Source organism: Malaclemys terrapin, chromosome 6 (assembly GCF_027887155.1).
Source record: "Malaclemys terrapin pileata isolate rMalTer1 chromosome 6, rMalTer1.hap1, whole genome shotgun sequence".
NCBI lineage: Eukaryota > Metazoa > Chordata > Testudines > Emydidae > Malaclemys > Malaclemys terrapin.
In genome coordinates this window covers 35,163,310-35,186,986 of record NC_071510.1, presented here as the reverse complement: position 1 = coordinate 35,186,986, position 23,677 = coordinate 35,163,310, and the positions used below count along the sequence as shown (strand labels likewise).

Sequence of the window (23,677 nt, the reverse complement as noted above, 5' to 3'; positions counted from 1 at the left end):
GCCTGACTTTTCTGCATCTGCCTCAGGGAAAGGTGTATGATAAGTTGCGAGGCGTTGAGAGCGGCCACAACTGCAGTGATGGTTGCAGCAGGCTCCATGCTCGCAGTGCTGTGGCATCCGCGCTGTCACTGACTAGAAAAGTGCGCGAACTGATTTCCCGCCGGCGCTTTCAGGGAGGGAGGGCGGGAGTGATGGACGGATGACGACAGTTACCCAAAAGCACCCTGGACACATTTTTTTTACCCAGAAGGCATTTGCGGCTCCACCCAGAATTCCAATGGGCAGCGGGGACTCCGGGAACTGTGGGATAGCTGACCACAGTGCACCACTTCCAATGTCGACGCTTTCCCCGTTAGTGTGGACTCACAAAGTCGAATTACTGTCCTTAGTGTGGACACACACGTTCGACTTTGCAATATCGATTCCAAAAATTCGATTTAAGTAAAATCGAACTACTCTCGTAGTGTAGACAAGGCCTCAACCTTTAACTCCATCTTAGCATAGTTTTTGTCTGGAAGCACTATATGTAATTCTGAATCTTAAAGTACATTACTATATTCCAGCTAGAAACCACTCATTTAGTATTGAATGAAAAATATACCTTATTTGTTAAAGTAAAATTTCTATGCAAACCATATACTTTTGTAATGTTTTTACTTGGAAATTATTTTCATTTTAGGCCATTAAACAAATGTATGTTCTTATTCTTGGCCTTGATGTTTTGGGCAATCCATTTGGATTCATAAGAGACTTGTCTGAAGGAGTGGAAGCATTCTTCTATGAACCTTACCAGGTAAAACTGCCATTTAGCGTCTTATGAAACATAATACAGTTGGTAAGCTACTTAAATGTTGTTGGAAATGTAGATATATTGTAAGGAGCTTTCATTTTAAAATTGGGCTTAAACTTTTAAATGCCATTTCTAGGAGATGCATTGAGTTCTGCCAAATCCTAGTGTAATACTAATTATCAGGAAAAATTATAGCAAAAATTTGTGTAAATGCAAAAAGGGAACAGCCTTTTCATACTTCTGACAAGAGACTATTCTTTACACTAATTTACTCTAAAGAATATCAAGCCCATAACAATTAGAAGAATCCAGTGGCTGAATTTTGCTATATTGGTAAAGTATACTTTTTATATAAAAATATGACATTTAGATAAATTACTTTTTTTCAAATAAGATTATTTCCTTTTTCTATAAACCTTTTCGCCCCCCACCTTAGGGAGCCATCCAGGGTCCTGAAGAATTTGTAGAGGGAATGGCACTCGGTCTTAAAGCACTAGTTGGGGGAGCTGTAGGTAAGCTGTAATATGTTTATACTTTTATCTTTTGATTAATAGTGACCATGTAATCTTGTGTACTGTGATCGTATTAAGTAGTTTGTGTCACTTTTACATAATCTTTAATTTTTCCATAGGTGGATTAGCTGGTGCTGCATCAAGAATCACTAGTGCTATGGCTAAAGGAGTAGCAGCAATAACTATGGATGAAGACTACCAGCAGAAAAGAAGGGAAACCATGAATAAACAACCATCTGGCCTTAGAGAGGGCATCACTCGTGGAGGGAAAGGCTTAGTGTCTGTAAGAAATATCACTTTAGAAAAAATAAGCAACTTCATCCAATTTATCTATATAGACTTTATTTTAATCATGCTGTTGTAAACTTATTGCCAAAGTAGGGTTGTAATTGTAAACTGAAAATATATTCAAATTATAAAGGAGGTACAGGAGCAGTGAAGAGCATCGGTTGTTTCATTAATTTTCCATGGGTCTTAGTACTACCTCCAGCAGAATCCATGTTTTGAATCACATTAAATCACAATTAGAATTTTTATAAAGTAAGAAAAATACATTCTGAAAACAGTGAGTGAGAATTGTCTATTTCTCCCCATAGGGATTTGTTAGTGGCATAACAGGAATAGTGACAAAACCAATAAGAGGTAAGTATAGTTCTTGCTGTGTGTCAGCAGTGCATATGTTCTTGATTCTAATATTTGTTGAGATAGGTTGCAAAACACACTGCGTACCAGATATAAATCTTACTGTTTTATACTTCAAACTTGATTGACTAATTTTTGGATGGACCATCCTATGTAATGACAACATTCTGTCATTATTAGGGTAAATTAAATTGTGTTTTTTATAAATCAGTGAAAGTAGAAAAATGTGATAGTGATTGTTTAAAGTTTTCAAGTATTTAGAAAAGAAGGTTTATGAATATTATTCCATAAAGATGTTTTTCTTTTAATTATTTCTAGGAGCCCAGAAAGAAGGAGCAGCTGGTTTCTTCAAAGGTGTTGGGAAAGGTTTAGTGGGAGCAGTAGCAAGGCCCACTGGAGGAATCATTGACATGGCAAGCAGCACATTTCAGGGTATTAAAAGGTACAATATAGAATAGAATAAAGACAGCATAGCAAATAGCATGAAAGACCGGTACTGATGCTAAAAATGAATATATTCTGTAATTGTGCCTTGGTTCTTTTTCAGGAGCTTTCAACTAATCATTTGTCTCCAGTGGCACAAATGCTTCAGATAAATAGTTCATAATCAGTTTATTATTTATATTGATAACAAACATCTTTTCAAATTGTTAAAGGTACTTTAGAATAACTAAAACCACAGTATCAAATCACAACTGTAATTTAATACAATTACTCACCTACTTCAGCTGTTATTGGCTTAAAATAACTCTACCTAAAGCCTCATAATCAAAACTCCTTCTACAAACCCCAATCTCTCAGCCTGACCCTAAATGCCCAAAAGAAAACATGAACTTTGCAGGTTGATCAGAAGGTTAATGTATACAGAAGCCATGAAAGGGAATTCAAAAACTGACTGGCATTGTCAAGTTCCTCTCCCTTCCTGTTTAAAGTGAGATAGTTCCAGCACTTCTGCTGAACAGAGCTGTGATTGAATATTGTGAAACTCACTCAGTGATCTCAAGCCTTATAAAAAAATGAATCTAAATTACGTTGCACTGCAATGGACAAAGAAGTAGGAGAAAATATTTTGTGTTAAATATTTTATATTTAAATATATTAAATATTTATATTTTAAATAGCTTAGTCCCCAAATGTAACTGACCTAGAGCAGTTTAATCTGTGGTTGAATATCCCTACTTTTAAAATTAACTGTTATTAATAAAATACACCACTTCTTGTATTGTAATCACTATATATAAAAAGTGTGCATGCAAAGCCATTTGATAAATTGACCTATTATATTATAGCTTTAAATGTTTCTTTTCTCACTATTCCATCTTCCTAGGACTTATTTCAAGCAGGTCCCTGTTTTAAAAATGAACCTGTCACAGAAATATTACCATCTTCTCCCTTAAAATTACACTGTCCTGATAAGCAGAACAAACAATATTCATTGTGGCACCAATAAAAAATGATTATACTTAAAAATGTTACTACTTTAAATTCTAATATCACACATCCTAAAGGCCTAGAAACTGGTTTTTCATCCAGTGGAAAGGAGAAACTTGCAGCTTCCTAAAATTGTTCTGTTATTAGTCATAAAAAAAAAAAACTATTTTAGAAAGAGGGATGCTCCCTAAGAGATCTCTACTGTTTAGTAAACGCATCTGGCATTACAAGAGGAGGAATGTAAAAGTAGTCTGAATAATATTTTTAAAGTGTCTAAAACATTCCATATGTATAAATTATATACTTAAAATATATGGTCATATCATATACATAATGTTTTTTTAAAAGAAATTATATTAATGCAACATTTAGTTTATAAACTTCATTGCACAAAAGTTAGGGAATAAAAGAATAAACAACTGATATAGCAATAAAATAATCTCATAGTAATATTCACTTGTTTATATTTGCATATGTGGCACTAAATTTTCAAAAATTGCTTGGGCACAAATTTGTGCATGCCGAACAGTGCTCTCAGGGGGGAGACAGGTTAGAAGTTGTTGTTAAAGTTTGATCCATCTTTCCTCCTCTAGACCACCTCAATTATAAGTGAAAGCTGATGCTGTTGACCATATTTATGGACTGTACTGGCCTTGCTGCTCTCCAGGATCTGGACCATTGTTTCTCCCTCATACCACTACCCTCCCCACTGCTGCTTGCTCTTTTTTTTTTTTTTTTTTTTTTTTTTTTTTTTAAGTTCCTTTGTGGAGAAAACACAGAATATGGAGCAAAGTTGAAGGAAGAACATTAGCACAGGGTTCTTTTACATGGAAATTTCAATGAGAGGTCATTCATTTACTGTATAATCATTTTCTACAGAGTCCTGCTTGTAAATAAATACCTACTTGTTCATTCTTGTGTTCCCATAAATCAATAAAATAAATATACACACACATTTATACACAGTATTTATGTAGTCCCGTTGACTTAACAATAAGCATGTGCATAAGTCTTTGCCATTGAGGCCATAGTATGTGTATGTATAGCCTAAATAATAAAGGCACCCTGACTAGTCAGTGAAGATTACACTTGTCCAATTACTATAGCTACATGTGCTTCAACAGTCAAACTGAAAATTGCATGTAATTTACATATAGAGAGAGCAAATATGTCATTTTATCAGTATTTTAAATATTTACATAGGATAACTTTAGGAGCTTTTTGAAAATATGGTATTTTAAAAGTATACCAATATCTGTGTTAAATGTGTAACATATTTTGAATTTGCTTTGTTTTCAGAGCTACAGATTCATCTGATGATGTGACGAGTCTGCGACCACCTCGTTTCTTTTGTGAGGATGGAGTTATTAGACCTTACAGGTTAAGGGATGGGACCGGAAGTCAGATGTTACAGGTGAAGCAACTGAAACATAATTTGATATAAACTTGCGTATGGGAGAGGAAAAAGCCTAAATCAGTTTTTCCAGAATTTTTACTCTTATTTTGTGTTCCCTGCCAGTACATTTTTTATATTTAGTAACATGTAGTCTCATTTGTATCTTAATTGCATGGGTTTTATGGCCAGTCTAGCAAGTTTTTATAGAAAGACAGCTAAATACATGCCCTTTCTGAGAGAACTTACAGTATAATTTATATCACAACGTCCTTAATTATGCACACGTTGCCAAAGTGACTTAAATAAGAGAAACGCTTGTGTGTGTGTGTTTTAGGCTTTTTAGTTTTGTTACAACAGCTGCGGTAAGCATAGTTTTTCTTTTAGCAACTTTTTTTATATTGTGCATTTAGATAAAGTTAAAGCACAATGATATTTTTGCCTGAATTTTAATTGATTAAACTCTTCAGCAACCACTGTGTTTTTTAATTAAAAATGTAAAAGTAATGTTTTTGCAGACATTTGTATTTGAGATACACGGACAGTAACTATATTTATATCACACTGCTTCAGTTAAAAGTATTTCAGTAATTTTTAACTGTAGCATTGTTCATATCCAAAAATATAGACTTGTAACATTTTATGATATGAGCGAGCTGCTGCTGTTAGTTACTTCATAAATTTTTAATAGTATGATATTTTAATAATTGAGATGCTTCCTATTTTACTTTAACCACCTTTAATGGAAAGTTAATATATAATTCTAACATTATAGTTAAAGTACTTTGAACTGATTTTACAGTATGTCCATAAATAAGGTGGAAAATTCCTATCATCTAATTGTCTTTCATTATCATAGAAACTGAATTTTAAAAATATCCACACCTGGGAAATGACAAAATGAATAGCTGCTAGTTGAATGCAAATTGGAGACGGTAGATAGGATGTTCTAATATATATGAAAGCTTTATATTCAAGATTTCCATTCAGTACCCTAGCAGTGTGCTGGAATTCCTGAGATCCAGAGTGAATTTGAGAAAGAGTAGGTGGCCGTCTACAGGATGGATGGGAAGTTACATAGCCAAACATTTTCAGAAGTATTTGTTACCTGGGTAGGGTTTTTGTTTCATTTAGCACATATTTTGAGATGCTGCACGGTGCGTCAATTATATGAAATTAGGATCTGTCTGTTTCTGTGTATTCTGCTGTATTTTCTCTACTGCCTCCTACTAAAGGGTGCTTTTCTGATTCAAAGTATTCTAAAATTGAACTTGCTAAACTGAGTTAATATTATATCTTACTATGGAGTTCCTCTTCAACATTCTTTGAAGATCCTATAAAACTAGGGGCTATAATCTTGCTTTTTTCTCTCATGATGCAGTTTATATTTCCTGTGCTATTATCTTGCAAAACACGTACTAACAAAAAGCACGGCCTTAATGGGCAAACCGTTACAAACTGCTACTGATAAACAGCACAAAAAGGCCTAGTCACTATACTTCCTCTTTCTGATAAGAGAGTAGGGTTTTTGATGTATTTCCCCTTTGATATTTCATGCCATGCTAGTTAAGCAGAATGCTAACAAGACAATAAGTCCAACTCGTTGAATACAAATTATATAATTATTTTGTATTGTTTATGCTCTACCTTAATTTTGCAAGTGTTTAGATTAGATAACATTCATTTGTGAGCAAATTAATAGTTTTGAGAGGACCCTGAAGGCACTGTCTGATAGATTGATTCAAGATGTGTAATTCAACTTTTTATGCTGTTTAGATGAGTACAATCCCATCACAATTTTTCAAATGGAAAAAAGATAAGGAAATAGAAGATTTTTTCCCTCTAATGGTTCTGTTTTTTAAATTAATAAGATAAAATGAGGAGTGTATTTAGATTATCATCCTATACCTTGGAGAATATTCTGATGCCCACTCACATTCAAGTGACTTTAATCTTCAGAGAAATGCAATAATCACCTTAAGCATGTTCCTTTTATGAAACAGGATTTACACATTAAAGCTCTAATCTTGCAATAAGATGTATGGAGGCAGATCCCTATGCTTACACAGAGCCTTACTGAAATCATTGGGTCTTTGTGCAAGTGCAGTATTCTGCCTGTGGGCAACAAGTTTCAGGATTAGGGTTTAATAAATCTTTGGTGATTCATTTGCTGATTATTATAGACAGGTGTATGACTCCATTAACAGGGGATTGGAATGCTTCTATTGTATCCTGAATTCAGAAGCCATTTCAGAATTTGTCTGCTTTTTAAAAACTAACTAACTAACTAACTTACCAGCGTAAACTAACACTTCTGCTTTTTTTCTTCCCTTATCATGCTTGCAGAAAAGACAGGCCTACAGGGAATGGACTAAGACTCACAATAGTAGTGATGATGATGAGGAGGATGATAATGATAATGACAGTTAGGAATATATGCACCATTACAAATGCATGAGTTTTGTCACATTAATTGGACTCTTAGTTTACACTATTAAATGTTGTTGCTGCCGTGACTGCCATAGAAAGTAACTTTGATTTTAATTTTTGTCTTCTAAAAGTTGTACAAAAATATAGGCAAACAAAATATATGATCATATTTAAGCAGACAAATTAAAAATATAGTAAATATATTTATGTACTAAGTTGACAGGAGCTAATGTTATACTCTGATTTAATGATATTGTTGCAGGTAAATTTCCATAAATTATAATTAATCTGTTTTTTCCATTTTCATCAGAGTTTTGTTTAATATTTTTTTAATTTTAAATCATCATTTGTTAGCTAAGATGCCTTTATAATATACAAGCGTTCAGTGTAATCTTTTTGAGCTGTACTGTGTTTATTGATATTAAAAATGCTGTTGAATATTTTGCATTCTGTTTATTTGATATTTCAAAAATATTTTGTCTGACTTTCTTTTAATAACAATAAACTTGTTTAAAGTTTATCTAAAAAAATTGATTCATCTGTTCTGTTCCAACATCATCACTCTCATTTCCCAGAATTAGATTATGTAAAAAAATAAGATTATGAAATATTGCTATAATTGTCCTAGAAAGGTTAGTTTAAAAAAACTTATTAAAATTCATGTAATCATTTTTGATTTTTCATTCATCATTTCATTTTCAAGTTAACTGGTTCTTAAACATTCATTTTAGTTTAAACATGTTGAATTTTTCAGTGAAATGTGGATCTTCTTAAAATCCTTTGTTGACAGCTTAGAAGATTCATATAATGTGAAGCATTCTTTTTAGAATGCATTTATACTGTCATTTACTCCAAAAATTATTGTGTAAATGCATTTTGGGAATATGGCCGTACTTGTTTTAGTCTTGTACGTTATTCTGTATAGTGACATGTATAAAACATACAGATCCTCATTAAACTAGGTGGAAAATGCAGAACGCAAAATAACAAAAGGCGTACACAGTACAGTATTAGATTGCAAACTTTCAATTGTCATTGTTAAATGTTCTTTGTTTCTTTGACAAGTAAGTCCTTTATTTCTTTACTTACTAGTCGGCTTGCATATTTTTCTCTAAACCAGTTGATCTTCTATACATCTAAATTTAGGTATTAAGGGGCAAGGGGTCATTATAAAAGCATTTTACAGTACTTTGTCTAGTAGTATGTGTTGTGCAAATCAACTGTTTATTCAAATATCAGCAAAAGGATTGTCCAAAAAAAAAAACCTTCACTATTTAGTGCCAATTAAAACCTTATCATATTTATCAAAAGAGTCAGCATCCTCCAGTGCATCCTGTTATTTCCTTACAGCTTCTGATGGGAGAACTACCTTACAGTTCAGACTGCTCATCCTGATTTTCATGCTGTTGCTACTTCATATGCTTTAGAAGCTGTTGCTCGGTTTGTACTCTTGGGCAGTGGGCGGAGGGATGAACATTGAAATTCCAAATAATAGGGTGAGGAAACTTGATTTGAAAATTCATTTCAAAGGGAACTACTGATGCAGAAGATCATTATGTACTTTACATTACTGTAAAAGCAGCAGAGAGTCCTGTGGCACCCTATAGACTAACAGACGTATTGGAGCATGAGCTTTCGTGGGTGAATACCCACTTCTTCGGATGCATGTAGTGGAAATTTCCAGAGGCAGGTATAAATATGCAAGCAAGAGTGAGTCAGGCTAGAGATAACGAGGTTAGTTCAATCAGGGAGGATATCCCCTCCCATCTCCTAGAACTGGAAGGGACCTTGAAAGGTCATCGAGTCCAGCCCCGTGCCTTCACTAGCAGGACCAAGTACTGATTTTGCCCCAGATCCCCAAGTGGCCCCCTCAAGGATTGAACTCACAACCCTGGGTTTAGCGGGCCAATGCTCAAACCACTGAGTTATCCCTCCCCCCTCCTCCCCAGGATGAGGCCCTCTTCTAGCAGTTGAGGTGTGAACACCAAGGGAGGAGAAACTGCTTTTGTAGTTGGCTAGCCATTCACAGTCTTTGTTTAATCCTGAGCGGATGGTGTCAAATTTGCAGATGAACTGAAGCTCAGTAGTTTCTCTTTGAAGTCTGGTCCTGAAGTTTTTTTGCTGAAGGATGGCTACCTTTAAATCTGCTATTGTGTGTCCAGGGAGGTTGAAGTGTTCTCCTACAGGTTTTTGTATATTGTCATTCCTAATATCTGATTTGTGTCCATTTATCCTTTTACGTAGGGACTGTCCAGTTTGGCCGATGTACATAGCAGAGGGGCATTGCTGTCATATGATGGCGTATATTACATTGGTGGACGTGCAGGTGAATGAGCCAGAGATGGTGTGGCTGATCTGGCTAGGTCCTGTGATGGGGTCGCTGGTGTAGATATGTGGGCAGAGTTGGCATCGAGGTTGGTCCCTGAGTTAGTTACTATGGTGCGGTGTGTAGTTACTGGTGAGAATATGCTTCAGGTTGGCGGGTTGTCTGTGGGCGAGGACTGGCCTGCCACCTAAGGCCTATGAAAGTGAGGGATCATTGTCCAGGATGGGTTGTAGATCACTAATGATACATTGGAGAGGTTTTAGCTGGGGACTGTATGTGATGGCCAGTGGAGTTCTGTTGGTTTCTTTCTTAGGCTTGTCTTGCAGTAGGAAGCTTCTAGGTAGACGTCTGGCTCTGTTGATCTGTTTCCTCATGCAGGTATCGTAGTTTTGAGAATGCTTGGTGAAGATTTTGTAGGTGTTGGTCTCTGTCTGAGGGGTTAGAGCAGATACGGTTGTATCTCAGTGCTTGGCTGTAGACAGTGGATCGTGTGGTGTGTCCAGGATGAAAGCTGCCTCCAGATACAACTTAGAGACCAATCCATGCAACAAACCTCGATGCCAACTCTGCCCACATATCTACACCAGTGACACCATCACAGGACCTAACCAGATCAGCCACACCATCACCGGTTCATTCACCTGCATGTCCACCAATGTAATATACGCCATCATATGCCAGCAGTGCCCCTCTGCTATGTACATCGGCCAAACTGGACAGTCCCTACATAAAAGGATAAATGGACACAAATCAGATATTAGGAATGGCAATATACAAAAACCTGTAGGAGAACACTTCAATCTTCCTGGACACACAATAGCAGATTTAAAGGTAGCCATCCTGCAGCAAAAAAACTTCAGGACCAGACTTCAAAGAGAAACTACTGAGCTTCAGTTCATCTGCAAATTTGACACCATCCGCTCAGGATTAAACAAAGACTGTGAATGGCTAGCCAACTACAAAAGCAGTTTCTCCTCCCTTGGTGTTCACACCTCAACTGCTAGAAGAGAGCCTCATCCTCCCTGATTGAACTAACCTTGTTATCTCTAGCCTGACTCACTCTTGCTTGCATATTTATACCTGCCTCTGGAAATTTCCACTACATGCATCCGAAGAAGTGGGTATTCACCCACGAAAGCTCATGCTCCAATACGTCTGTTAGTCTATTAGGTGCCACAGGACTCTTTGCTGCTTTTACAGATCCAGACTAACACAGCTATCCCTTTGATACTTTACATTACTGTTTTTTCTACAATATTGGATTCTTCAAGGGAAATACCACAAAAATGGTTTAGAGAAAATATTGCATTTTATTACTGCCTTCAGATTCTGCAGGAAGAATATGGGAGTATATCAGACATACAGTATATTATAATATAAATGTATTTGAAGAAAGTAGAGGGAAAAGTGTGCATTCTTTAACCTGAAAAAATTCATGTTGTGCCTAAAAGGGGAAATAGTTTTAAGTTCATCCTTCTGAAAAGGTCAACTACAGTATTTAACGTTCCCATTATGCTTTATTAGATTTATTGCTAGCAAACTAGCTTTAAATTCAGCATCTGACATTTCCCTTTTCTTTTTGTGCATTTTTAGCATGTATAATTAATTGGCTTTTTAAGTATAGTTCCTTCTATTTTTGCTTTAGGTCCAACTTCCACTTCACTTGATAGTGGCATACTTGCTAAATCAGGGAGTCTCAATTTTATTTCCTTCATAATGAGACACACCTTTAAGTAAATGGAAACAAGTGTTTGCTTTTAATTCAGCTGTGCAAATTAACTGTAAAAATGGCATTGAGTTCCATGTTTCTTGTGACTCCAGTGATTTCATATCAAATTGGCTCAGTTTATAAGTATAGGAACTAAAAGTCAGATTTTTTTCTTGTTTGAATAGATTCAGCCACATATTCCACATTTAGGTGTGTGCACACCCAGCACCCCAGAGCTGGAGAATTTTGTCTAGCAGTACCTGTACGAAGTGGCACTCCTGCTTTGTGCTCATTGCCCCTCCCCGGCTATATGAAGCAGCACCACCTCAACACCGCTCATTTCCTTCTCACTGCCCATGGCTGGAATTGTAACTTGGCATGGTTCTTAAATTCACAATCTCTCTCTAACTCTTAGTGACTTTTTCTAGTTATATATAGTTAGTCCCCTTCGTGTTAGTTAGATTTAGTTAACTATTTCCCTAGTGAAGCCCTCACTAGGATTCAATTTGTAAATTGTTTACAAAACGGACTCAGGTGGCTAGGGACCTTCACCTAAAGCAGCACCTGCTCAGACAAGCCCTGTGGCCTGCCTTGGCTCCGAGGCCTGCGTCAGATCGGAGGCTGCCATCAGGTTCTGAGAGTGCTGCCATTTTGTGCTGTGGAACCAGACTCTGGCTGAAGAAATGGAGGGAGCCACTCCCCATCGAGTGCACTGAGGAAAAGGTCTCATAAGACCAATCGTGATCACTCCAGGTCCTGTGGAGACTCTTCTGCCTCCTCCAGAATTGGCATGGTGTTAATGCTGGTGTGTGGGATGGAGCAGGTCCCTCTGACTGCTCCCCACTACCGCTCAGGGAGGTCAGAGTTCCTGTACCGTCAACTCCTGTTCCAGCCCCAGGATGTCCATTGAGTCCGGTACCAATGAGGGTGATGCTGGCACTGGCTGTTTCCACGCCAGCAGCATATCAAGCAGCAATGGACTTCTTCCACCTTTCTATCCCAATCCCTCCCTTGGTCCAGGACTTTGCTGGGGCTACGTTGTTTATAACCTGGCTGGCTGGGTGAGCTGCTGAACCTTTGGATCTGTCAGCACCACACCTTGATGTTTCCGTGGAAGTGGGTCTGGGAAACTCCTTGGTAGTCTGCATCCTGCACTGCTGATGTTACTGTGGCGGTACTCACCACTTTCCACTTCAACACTGTTAGTTACTTAGGTATTGCCGCTGACTTCAGGGTCGATGTCGCTCTTGGCACTGGGAACAACAGAGGCATATTCAATGCCAGAGGTACTGTTTCAGCCATCTGTGCCAGTCCCTTCCTCTTTCTGGGTGACATGAGTCGGAACGATTACTCACACCCTCAAGACTGCCTCCACCTTTATCCCTTGAATCCCAACACTCCTTGGTGTCAAGGTTAGGTTCTTCCTTCTCTCACTCTCCATCAGCTGGTCCACGTTGGGGGTTGTCCATGGTGAGCCATGGGTACCAGGATTGTCACTTCTTTGTGTTCTTTCCTAAGCTGCATTCACTTCTAGAGCAGCAGCGTCTCCATACATTAGATGTGAGATGATGTCTAGCTTTCTATCTGGACAGAACTAAACTAAACCATTTTGTGCTTCGCCTCGCCTGTTGGTGTCATATGCGGATTGTAACGTCCTTTATCAGTAGTGCATATGTAATAGCTTTGATTACACCTTCTTAGCAGGTGCGAGCTCATTCTGCGAGAGTGCAACCTAAATCAGTCGCATTCCTTGGTGACGTCCCAGTATTGGATGTTTGCAGGGCTGTCCTGTAATTGTCGATACATACATTTAGGAACCATTATGCCATTACGGCATCATCCAGAGCTGATGCAGACTTTTGGAGAGCAGTCCTGGAATCCTTGTTTAGATAGACTCCAAGCCCCATCTTCTGTGGATACTTCTCATGAGTCACCGAAGTGGAATACATGGCTGCATCTACTCGAAGAAGAAGAAACAGTTACTTACTGTACCTGTGCTGCTTCAAGATGTGGTGCAGGCATATAGTCCATGATCCACCCTCCATCCCCTTTGCATCGGAATCTAGTGTCTGGGTATTCAGTGTGAAGGAACTGAGGAGTGTCGAGACAGCATTGTCTCATATAGCCAAGGGAGGGGCTATGAGCACAAGTCACCCCCGCCACCACCTGCAGGTACTGCAAGACAAAATTCGCCACGTCTGGTGCTCTGGGTGCACACACACCTAAGTGGAATACAAATCTGCATCACATCTTAAAGAAGCACAGTTAAAATAACCATTTCTTCTAAATTGTGGTGATTCTGGCTCATATGTTCATGCTATGGCCACTTCTTGAATACTGTGTGCAATTCTGGTGGCCTCATCTCAAAAAAAGATATATTAGAACTGGAAAGGCACTGAGAGGAGCAACAATGATGAGTGGTATGGAACAGCTTCCATACAAGGAGAGAGTCAAAAGCCTGGGACTTTTCAGTTTAGAAAAGAAATGAATCAGGGCGATATAATAGAAGTCTATAAAATCATGAATGGTGTGGTGAAAGTGAATAGGGAAGTGTTATTTGCCCCTTCAGATACACAAAAACTAGGGGTTACCTGATGAAATTAATATGATTTTAAACATACAAAAGGAAGTATTACTTCACATAATGCGTGGTCAATCTGTGGAACTCGTTGCCATGGGACATTGTGAAGATCAAAAATATAACTGGGTTCAAAAAAATAATTGGAGAAGTTCATGGAGGATAGGTCCATCAATGGCAATTAGCCAAGATGTTCAAGGGCGTAACCTCATGTTCCGGATGTCCCTAAACCGCCAACTGTCAGAAGCTGCGACTGGACAACAGGATGGATCACTCGATAATTGCTGTGTTCTGTTCATCTCCTGTGAAGCATCTGGCACCAGCCACTGTCAGAGACCGGATACTGGGCTAGATGGACCAGTCGTCTTCCCAGTATAGCATTTTGTATGTTCTTATATTATCACTAGTATTCCTGATGCAGTCAGAGTATTAGAGGTATATAGTTAATGTGCGTTTGAGACATAAATCCCACTTGACATCTTGAGGCAAAGATTCTGAATTTGGATCATTATCAGTATAAACTGATCCTGTAAAGAATTCTGCTCAGTTTCCTATAGTTCTGTTGGTTCTGCAGTACTAAGTAAAAAGCAGAGTTGTGTGTTGTAGACATATTGGTTTATTAGACCAACTTCTGTTGGTGAGAGAGACCAGCTTTTGAGTTACACAGAGCTCTTTCTCAAGTCATGTGTAACTCGAAAGCTTGTCTCTCTCACCAACAGAAGTTGGTCCAGTAAAAGAAAATACCTTTCCTACCTTGTGTGTGTGTGTCTGTCTGTCTGTCTGTCTGTCTCTCTCTCTCTCTCTCTCTTTATATATATATATATATATATATATATATATATATATATATATATATATAATAAAAAAAACATATGGAGCCATTTTTAAAATGTCACTTTTTCTGACCATAATTGCACTTTTTAAAGCACTGTTTTTATCAAATCGGGGAAAAAAATGTATTTGTGTTTGGATGTTTCATCTGCTTCCACTGCGAATAGGGTTGTAGATGGAAAAGGAATACTCCATGCTTAGAGCAAGTAACAACAGATTGACATAGCCTGATGCTAGCAGAGGTACCATTTTTCTCCAAAGACTCAGAAACAAACAGTATGATAGCTAATTAACAATATCAAATATAAATACAGTTATGCCCTGATCTCTATTCTTTATACACCCAAAAACTCCTACTGAAGTTAGCAGTTTTGTTTGCACAAGTAAAGCAGAAGCAGAAACATGCTGCTATTGTTATAATTTAGCTTGGAGTAGCAAATTCTGTTCACCATTTTTTTATTTTTGTTTTGTTTGTTAAGGCTTTAGGTACACTTGTTGAACTTGTGATGTCACGCACAGTTCGTTCATTTAAACTGATGCCATGAAGGATTTCTGATTGTGTTATACAGGGTATCTATATTCTAGTTGATAAAACAGCTTGATATGAGTATGGTGAAGGATTTGTACTTGGTACTACTAAGACTTATTTTAGACAGTTAAAGTTACCAGACTACATGGATTAAGCCTTGCTGTGCATTTAATTAACTTGTTTACTATATTGTAACTATTTACTATAGCACAGCTTCTCATATTCATCACTAAAATACTTTCACCTGTGGAATTCAGAGATGATCCTTTGTTGTTGATGGGGTCTCCAGGACTAAGCGCTTCCTAGCCACCAGATTTTCTGCTTCCAGTGGCAGGACAAGTTGGCTGTTCAGTTTCTCATGAGCATTTTGTTTTATAAGTTTAATTTTTTCATTAGTTTTCATGCAATAACTACTTCATTTCAGCTTCCAGCTCCTCTCTCTCTTTTCTGTGGTGAGGAATTAGGCCTCTGGTTTCCCTGGAATAGCACCTCTTGAATGGGCTCCTCTCTCCTTCATTGCGGCAGCAGAGAAGCCGTACAAGCATCAAGCCAACTCAAGATGTTCAGGCAGCTTCTCAGAATGCTTAGAGGGCAAGCTATTACCTTCTGCCCTGGCTCTGCCAAGATACGGGCTTGAGAAGGCGAGCTTCCGCTGCCCTGCTGCCACAAGCTGCTAACCCTCGCTCTGCCAGGTCCTTGGGTTTTGAGTGGGAGAAGTGTGTAGGTCCTTGACCCCGGCCTGAAGCCATGACTCGACCATGGGAGACTCAACAAGGAGCATGAAGATTCCCACAGAGAGAAGAACCCCTGAACAATGAGGGGTAAGTCTTGTAAATTCCAGAGACTTCAGGTCCCAAAAAAGTAGAAGCAAGTGTCTCTTTTTGTAAACTACCAATATGTATTGTTAATGAGTAAACCATGTACAAATTGTGGTTTAAAGCCTTTCTCCTTTGCCTTCTAACTCTTGGGGTGAGAGGGAATCTTTGTTGGGGTTTTTCTCCTCAGAGGGGCTCTTTCACAATGCCTCTCTGTCAGGCTCACTGCCCCTTTCCCACCCTGCAGTATATGTGGGCAGAGAAGCATGTTTCTCCTGTGAAGCCCTGCTTTAGGTTGCAGTCTAATGGGACTTGTGGCTGTCTGGCTTTCAGCCCACAGATCCTTACTCTACCAGGGAAAGGTGCTCAGTCTGATAAGTGGGAAGGGGTCTCTCTTTCCACCCTTCCCACTGGCTAGCTTACTTTAAAACGTCATGAGCATTCCAGACACTGATCAGGAGGGAGGCATGTGAGTATTTCGTTTCTTTGACAGCTGCACTATAATGGGAATACAGGGAGGTTAGTGAGAAATCCCTTTCTGTGTTCAAAATGACCCCTGCTTTACTCAGAGTATTACTCTGAGTGATACTAAGTCAGTCTGAAAGGAGCTAGCCAGCCTGGGAAAGCAGGCAGGCATCCTTTCAGGTGCTTGGGAATGTGTAGCAGGCTATTCCCACAATCAGGGTGTCTGTACCAGTACCCCTCGTTGGTTGATGGGTTCCCACACCAGGATGTATAGTGCGCTACCTCTCCCCATACACAGCCAGGGGAAGTACCACAAACACACCATCCAAAAAAAAATTAAACAAAGGAATTTCATAAGTTCTGTGAACCTGAGGTTGTTGCAGCAGGATTGCCACCAGCGGAAGACATAGTTCCATTCTGAAGGTGTGACTTTTTTCCAAAAGACCCCAGGGAGAATAAGAGTGAAGGCATACTACACAGCAATTGTAGTGCCTCAGCTATAACCATTAAGACAAAGATTTGGAATGAGGGGCTGTTGGTTCTATTCTGGTCAAATCATTTGATGTGACTCATCTCACAAGCAATGGTTCCTAATTCAGTAGCTACAAGGAAGTCATGTTGGCAATAGGGTCATCCTGAACAGATATCATGGGCATGCAAATTTACAGGATGAGGAACTGTTCAGGGAAACAGAAAAATCAGTGGAGTAACCGAGATAGCAGAGAGGCCTCTATTCTCACTATCAAAGCCAGCATAGTCAACACCAAGAGTATTCAAGAAGGGACCATTCCCCAATCAGAGTTAAAATTCTGGAGAAGAAGCTCCCAAGAAAACCTATAATATTTTCTTCCCAATCTAACAAAATTCTCGCCATGATAAAGACAAAAGGAGCATTTGTGTATGAGAGCTCATAATTCTTGTACAAAATCTTCCTTTTGATCTACCCTCTGCACCCCAAGTCCTAAAAAATGGCTGTTAATCACAGCAAGACACACATCGCAAGTTATGAATTTATGTCTGTTCATGGACAATATGCCAATCAGTGCCCTGTCCAAAGATACAGACCCTCTCATAACTTGCCGGATGCAATAGAATATCTGGAAGAGGTGTTTCTAAAATCTCTGAGTACACATGCTTTTACTTCACTTCAAGAGCCCTATCAGTGGCATATCTGAACAAACACACACAATCTTGGCCACACAGATTCAGACCTAGTGGTCCATCGAGTCCAGTATCCTGTCTGATAGTTGCCAGTACTAGTTACTTCAGAAGAAGGCTCAAGAAACCATGTAGTGGGTAGATATGTGGTGGTCACAGGAGAATTTGCCTCCTGCTTCCCATTAGAGGTTTATGATTCAAACATGACTGTTTACTTCCTGGTTTTGGAAGGGCTATTCCCAGAGGTCAAACTTCTTTTTGGAAATGGAAATCAAGCCCTGGGCTCAGAAGAATCTGATGATTTTAAGACCGTATACACAAAGGATATAGAAAAGAGGGAAAAGGGAGAGCCAACGTCATCCTCCTAGTCCCCTGTTGGCCCAGGATACACTTCAGACTTGATAGATAGCCATAGAACCTCCATTCCACCTGAAGAAAGCACCAGACTTCTTGAAGCAGGGTTGTCTTCTTCATCCAGACCTGGATAACCTACAATTAACAATCTGGGCATCAGAAGAGAGGTGTGTAGTTCAGCAGGGTTTCTCTATTAGCCTCATCGACTTTTTTATATTCAAACAGAACTGAATCAGGAAATTCCATTTATTGGTATGGTCAAAATTATTTATGGTGTAAGGGGGAAATAGAAAGCTCTCTGGGACACAGACTGTCTCTTCCTTTGTATAGTAACCTGCACAGTAGGGCCCTGACCTCTAGATGCTACTGCAGTACAAATAGTAATAATAACTGGTGATCTGCACTACACTAGAATTTTTACAGAATGGTTGCTTGGAGTCTTACAATCAAGCACCTTTACAAGACGTGGTAACTGCCATAGCACCGTTCTTTAGGCAGGCACATCAGACTTCCCATTTGAGTATCATCAAGTTTCAGGATTATTCAGAATGACGGATTAGTCTGTTGCAGGCCTTTCTAGTTGGTATTACCTCTGAAAGACAGGGTATAGAATTGGTTTCTGTATCCATACAAGAACCACATTACTATTGTTATGTATAAAATGTTGTTCTTACACCTCCAGAAACCTTTCTGATCGATGTAAATTCTTTCTACAATTCCTGGGAAATGGTTCTCCCATTATTTTGTTCCAATCACTAGCACCCCTTTGGAATGTTGTGGTATAAATTGGCATTCCTAGCACTGTAAAAATATATCTCAAGCATACTGAGTACACATATCAACTGTACTCGGTTCATCTCATTCCATCCAAAATGCCAGGGCATTTGGGGCCTCTACATTGCTGTGGGTAATATGTTAAAATCCTGCAACACTTGTCATGCTGCATATCTGGGAAACTATTCACAAAGGAAGAATCAAGTCTCCCTCTACAAGATCCCTGGTGGTATTATGTGGAAAAAGTTTGAGCCTCAAGGGAGATTTGCAAAGTAGGTAAGAAGGTGTTATTGGATGGGCTCCCAAGTAATGTTAAATTACAAAGCTCTTGCTTTTTGGGATGAACTTCTCTTTGCCGGTTGTTCTACTATAATAATAATAATAATAAAGACTCTCTTCATCCTCTCCCCTACTTCTGCGATTCATTGCTTGCTATTTCCCATTAGTGATGTATGAGGAGGGAAAGCTGTGCAGCAGAATGACAAATTTCTTACCTAGTAATTTTCTTTCTGTTACCAACTTCTCTCCTCATTCAGCCCATCCTAGTAGCTGGTAAATGACCAGAATACTATTTTTTACAATTGAATTTTTTTCTCTAAAGGGAGACTCAGACATATATATAAATAACCTTAAAGTTATTAGGATACCAAGTTATCTTAATGCTAGTAATCTGTTGGTGGGGTATTTCTGCAGCTTTGGAAGAACTCTTCTGGTGGTCTGAGCTGAAGACTGGGCTTAGTTCTGGAGTCTCCAGCAAAAACAACACTGGACCACTTCCAGATTCTACAAGTGGAAGGCGTTACCCATTAGTGATGAATGAGGAGAGAAACTGAGAAGATTCTAAGTAGTATACTTTTCAGTATGTTCGGCTAGCATGGCTGGTTAGCTGAGTGCAAAGAAGTGTGTTCTAACAGATTCACAACTGCTATTTAATCTGTAGCAATTTTCTGGTTCCCCCATCCTCCCCCGCCCCCATTTTGCCTCAATTAAGATGGTTCTTAAATCAATCAAATGTATGTGGGCCAGCTTCTGATTGGGCATCACACATACTGTTGGCAATTGCCAGGTGCCAATCCATACATTGCAGCGAGACAGTAAAGTGCAGTTTTGCTACCTCTATTCTTACTCCATCTCCTACTTTCAGAACTATGAGAAGCTCCACGCTCTCCAAAAGAGTGAGTGTGTGTGTGGGTGTGTATCTCCCCCATTACCCAACAGGGGTACCATATATGCCAGAAACTTCATATGCATGGGTAATCTGTGCTACTAGCAAGAGTAAGCTGCACAGAGTGGGAAGTGGACCTGTGCTTCAATTTTTAGATACTTGTTTTGGGGGTCCAGTTTCACAGATCATTTTTGTCCTCTTTTTTTACATCTAATCAATGAAACATTTGCTCAAATCAGCAGGTTCTTCGAGTGCTGGTCTGTGTGTATTCCACTGTGTACTCCATGTGCCTGAGAAGAGAGAATTCTAGCAAGTAATGTCCATTGGTCCGCTCCTCTGCAGTTTGTCTCCTTGTCTCCGTACCTAGAGTATAAGAGGTGGTGCGGACCGATGCCTTTCCCATTCCTTCTTGCTACACGTTACCTGAGTTGGAATCCTCTGGTGTCCGAAACGGATTCTCTTCTATGTTCTGATTTCTAATTCTGTCCTCCAAAGTGCTTGCAACCGCTTCCAGCCTGCTGTCATCTGCAAATTTTATAAGCATACTCTCCACTTCATTCTCCATGTCATTAATGAAAATATTGAATAGTTTCAGACCCAGGACTACAGAAAGCTTCTTTCACATTAGCAAATGTTTCTTCAGTGTTTATTTCACAGCTTTAAAGAAACAATCATTGAGAGTTCTTATCCTTCCACCACTAAGAGTTTTACTTTATCACAGTGTTCTAGGATACTATCATCCTCCAAACTATTTATAGCTGAACAATGCAGAACACACCTTTAAATAAATATTTGTTTCTTCACTCAATAGATACAGTTCAATTTATTTCAGGAGCTTTCCTCTGTTAATACTTTACTCCAACATGCAGCCATAGAATCTCTCATATGTAGTTTGAATCAAAATGGTAAATTAGGAATTTTTTTTAAATGTTGTAATGTCCTGTTCTTGCTCTTAATACATACATGCATGTAGGTATTAAGAGTGAAACCTTACACCTATATTTAAATATGGCATTCTCACCAGTAAAATGTTAATCACAGCAGTTTTGTAAAAGTAAGTGAAATTGTAAGATACTAGGCATAAAGATAGAAATGGAAAAGACCAATAGCTGTTATCTCATCTATCCTCTTCAAGTATAGATTGTTTCCTACATATTTTCTGATCCTTTACCAAAAATAGGTTTCAATGTAAAGTTATGTTGCTTTTGATGTATCTGTGTCAGTACTGTTTATTTAAAAAAAAAAAAAAAAAACCTACCAATTGGAAGAAGACGACTGATAATGAAGTCTTTGAGGCAATGGTTTAATTTTAAGTGGGGTCAGTGGAGATAAGTTGATGTCCATGTCAAGGTTCTAAGTTTATACCAGGAATTATTTTATTCAACAATCTTCCATAGCTGCACCTAAGGACTGGACAAAGGAAACATTTAAAATATAATTTAAATTAAAGAATTGAAAACTGAGCACACTCAGTCAACAACTCTTCAAATCCTGTGGTGAAATCTGGGCTCACTGAAGTCTATGGCAAAACTCTCACTGATTTTAATAGGAGCAGGATTTCATCCTCACTGTTTTCCTAATAAAACTAAATTATTCTTTCATAAAGATTTGAATTTTACATACTTTAGGTCTACTCTGTGAAACAAATTGGTTGCCTCAGTTCAGTTTCCAGTGGATAGGCATCCACATCACACAAATCATCACCTTAATAGGTACTGATTGTCTAATTATGACAGTCTTAGGCCTTGTCTACACTACAGTTTTGTCGACAAAACTCAGCTGATGTAACTCCCCTGCTGTACTCACATAATAAAACCACCTCAATGAGAGGCATAAGGCTTATGTCAGTGTAGTCAGGGTGACGGTGTCTGTGTAGACACTGCATTCTTTACATCGGCTATTTGCTGTGATAATTGTCAATTTCACGGCTCTGCTGCTGCCCGGTCTCCGCTCCAAGCTTGGCTGTCACCCAGGCTCCTTGCTTGGGCTGCCTCCTGGGCTCCCTGAGGTCCTGGTTCCATGCTGGATTCCCGGTGCGGATCTCCCAACCAGACACAAGAAGCCCAGGCTTTCCCCCAATCCCAGCTGGGAGCGTGGAGGCGAGAAGTCCTGGTAGCTCCCCCAGCATCCCGCTTACAGCTGGGAGCGTGGAGGCGAGAAGCCCCCTAGGGGGCAGCTGGTCTTCTGGTGGGGAGCAGCGTGGAACTTAGAGCCCTGGCTCTCAGTCCCCCACACTGCCCCTCTTCAGTTGGTGGAAGCATTCCTGGTTAGGACGTGTACCACCGACAGAAGGAGGGTAATGTGGACATCAGCCACCGCAGTAATTCCTGTGGTGGCTGTAAGTCGACCTAACATAAGTCAGCTTATCTTTGTAGTGTAGACATAGCCTTAGTGGAAAGACCAACGACTATGTCCACATTAGGTAAAAAGATGTATGTTTAATACGTTATCTGGTTGAGGTAAACCTTACATTCCCCCATAGAGTTTACCTCGGCAAACTAATGTGTTAATGCTGTAACTGCTTTGTTTACATAGGGATTTTAATACGTCAGTAAATGCTGTTTAAAAAATACTCCTTTTTTCGTAAAAGAAGTCAATGCCCAAATAGACATGAAAACTCCTCTGCCCTCTTTCTTCTGTACTCCACCCACATTAGGATAAAGGCTAAGCTCACTTAGAAATGTGTTTTAAAGTCTCTTGTTTCTAACAAGTTTATAGAACGGTCTCCTTGACCAACGTGGACAAGGCTTTTTTTAGAAATGTATAATGAAATTGTACTGTAGATAACTACATGGACATGGATAAGCAAATGTTAATGAAGGCCTTAGGTGATCATCTTTTCATTGTTCTGGTGTTATTTTATAATAAATTTATTAGCCACTAAAATTCTAAACCAGTGTAATAACTGATAAGTTAATGGAAACTTCTAAATGTTTCTTGTGCATAGAATTGTATATTGTCCATATGTATTTTTCTCCTTGTTAATTGCATTGCATGATTTTTGTCTGTAAACCAAAATATTTTCTATTGGGAAATATCCCAGTTGTTAAATTACTGTACACAAAGGAAAACATTTTTTTTAAATCTGTTAGGTCAAGTGTTTTTCACTGCTGTTTGCTTGTAATAGAAATCTCCAGTCTCACCGTAGGACTTTTTAATTTTTTTTTATTACATTAACAGTGGTTTCAAGTGGTAATCAATCGTGGCCACTTGGCTCTATTCTTTTAACTTGAGAGAGGATTGACCTATGAATCTTACAAATGATTTTGGAAACTTTTGTGTCTACAGTATTTCAAGGACTATTTTTTGGTTAACTGTTCTGTTTTTCATTAAAAAAAACAGTAATACAAAGGGGTTGTTTGTGTGCGCTCTAATGGAAAAAAGAGAAAGTAAACAGCTCTTGTCCTTATTTCCCAGCAACACAGGATCCAAATTAGAACAAATTTCTTAAGCTAAGCAGAATACTTTTGGAACATAGTCACTGCAAGCAAAGGAGCTGTGCCAGAGTTGAAGCTGAAGGAGAAACCTGTTTTACATTTTTATATAGTTCATTCCTCTGAAATTCAGGCTTCCAGAAGCTGCCAAGTAATACTAAGTTTATAGAGCCACAGCATTTAAAACTGAAGAGTCTGATATCATGGATTTCGCCATTTTAAATACAATTCAGTCATGAATAGTGAGAAGATTCAGCTACAGTATTCACAAACTACTGTAAATGAGTATGTATGTATGTTATGGAAAATGCACAGAGAATGCAGAAGCATGCTGCCCATCAT

General features: G+C 38.7%; 1 protein-coding gene across 2 annotated transcripts in view; it reads left to right on the top strand.

Annotated features, from left to right (window-relative positions):
- VPS13A (vacuolar protein sorting 13 homolog A) overlaps positions 1 to 23,677 on the top strand; it is a 283,684-nt gene that overhangs the window by 248,833 nt on the left and 11,174 nt on the right. The window contains exons 63-69 of one of the 2 annotated variants that reach the window (XM_054032765.1): positions 680 to 793; positions 1,227 to 1,302; positions 1,422 to 1,585; positions 1,899 to 1,944; positions 2,263 to 2,386; positions 4,675 to 4,789; positions 7,115 to 7,682. In XM_054032765.1, coding sequence (XP_053888740.1) covers positions 680 to 793; positions 1,227 to 1,302; positions 1,422 to 1,585; positions 1,899 to 1,944; positions 2,263 to 2,386; positions 4,675 to 4,789; positions 7,115 to 7,198 — 723 coding nt within the window. In that variant the 3' untranslated portion in view covers positions 7,199 to 7,682. Of the gene's footprint in view, positions 1 to 679; positions 794 to 1,226; positions 1,303 to 1,421; positions 1,586 to 1,898; positions 1,945 to 2,262; positions 2,387 to 4,674; positions 4,790 to 7,114; positions 7,683 to 23,677 lie in introns of those variants that run through there. The other variant, XM_054032764.1, reaches the window with a different exon arrangement.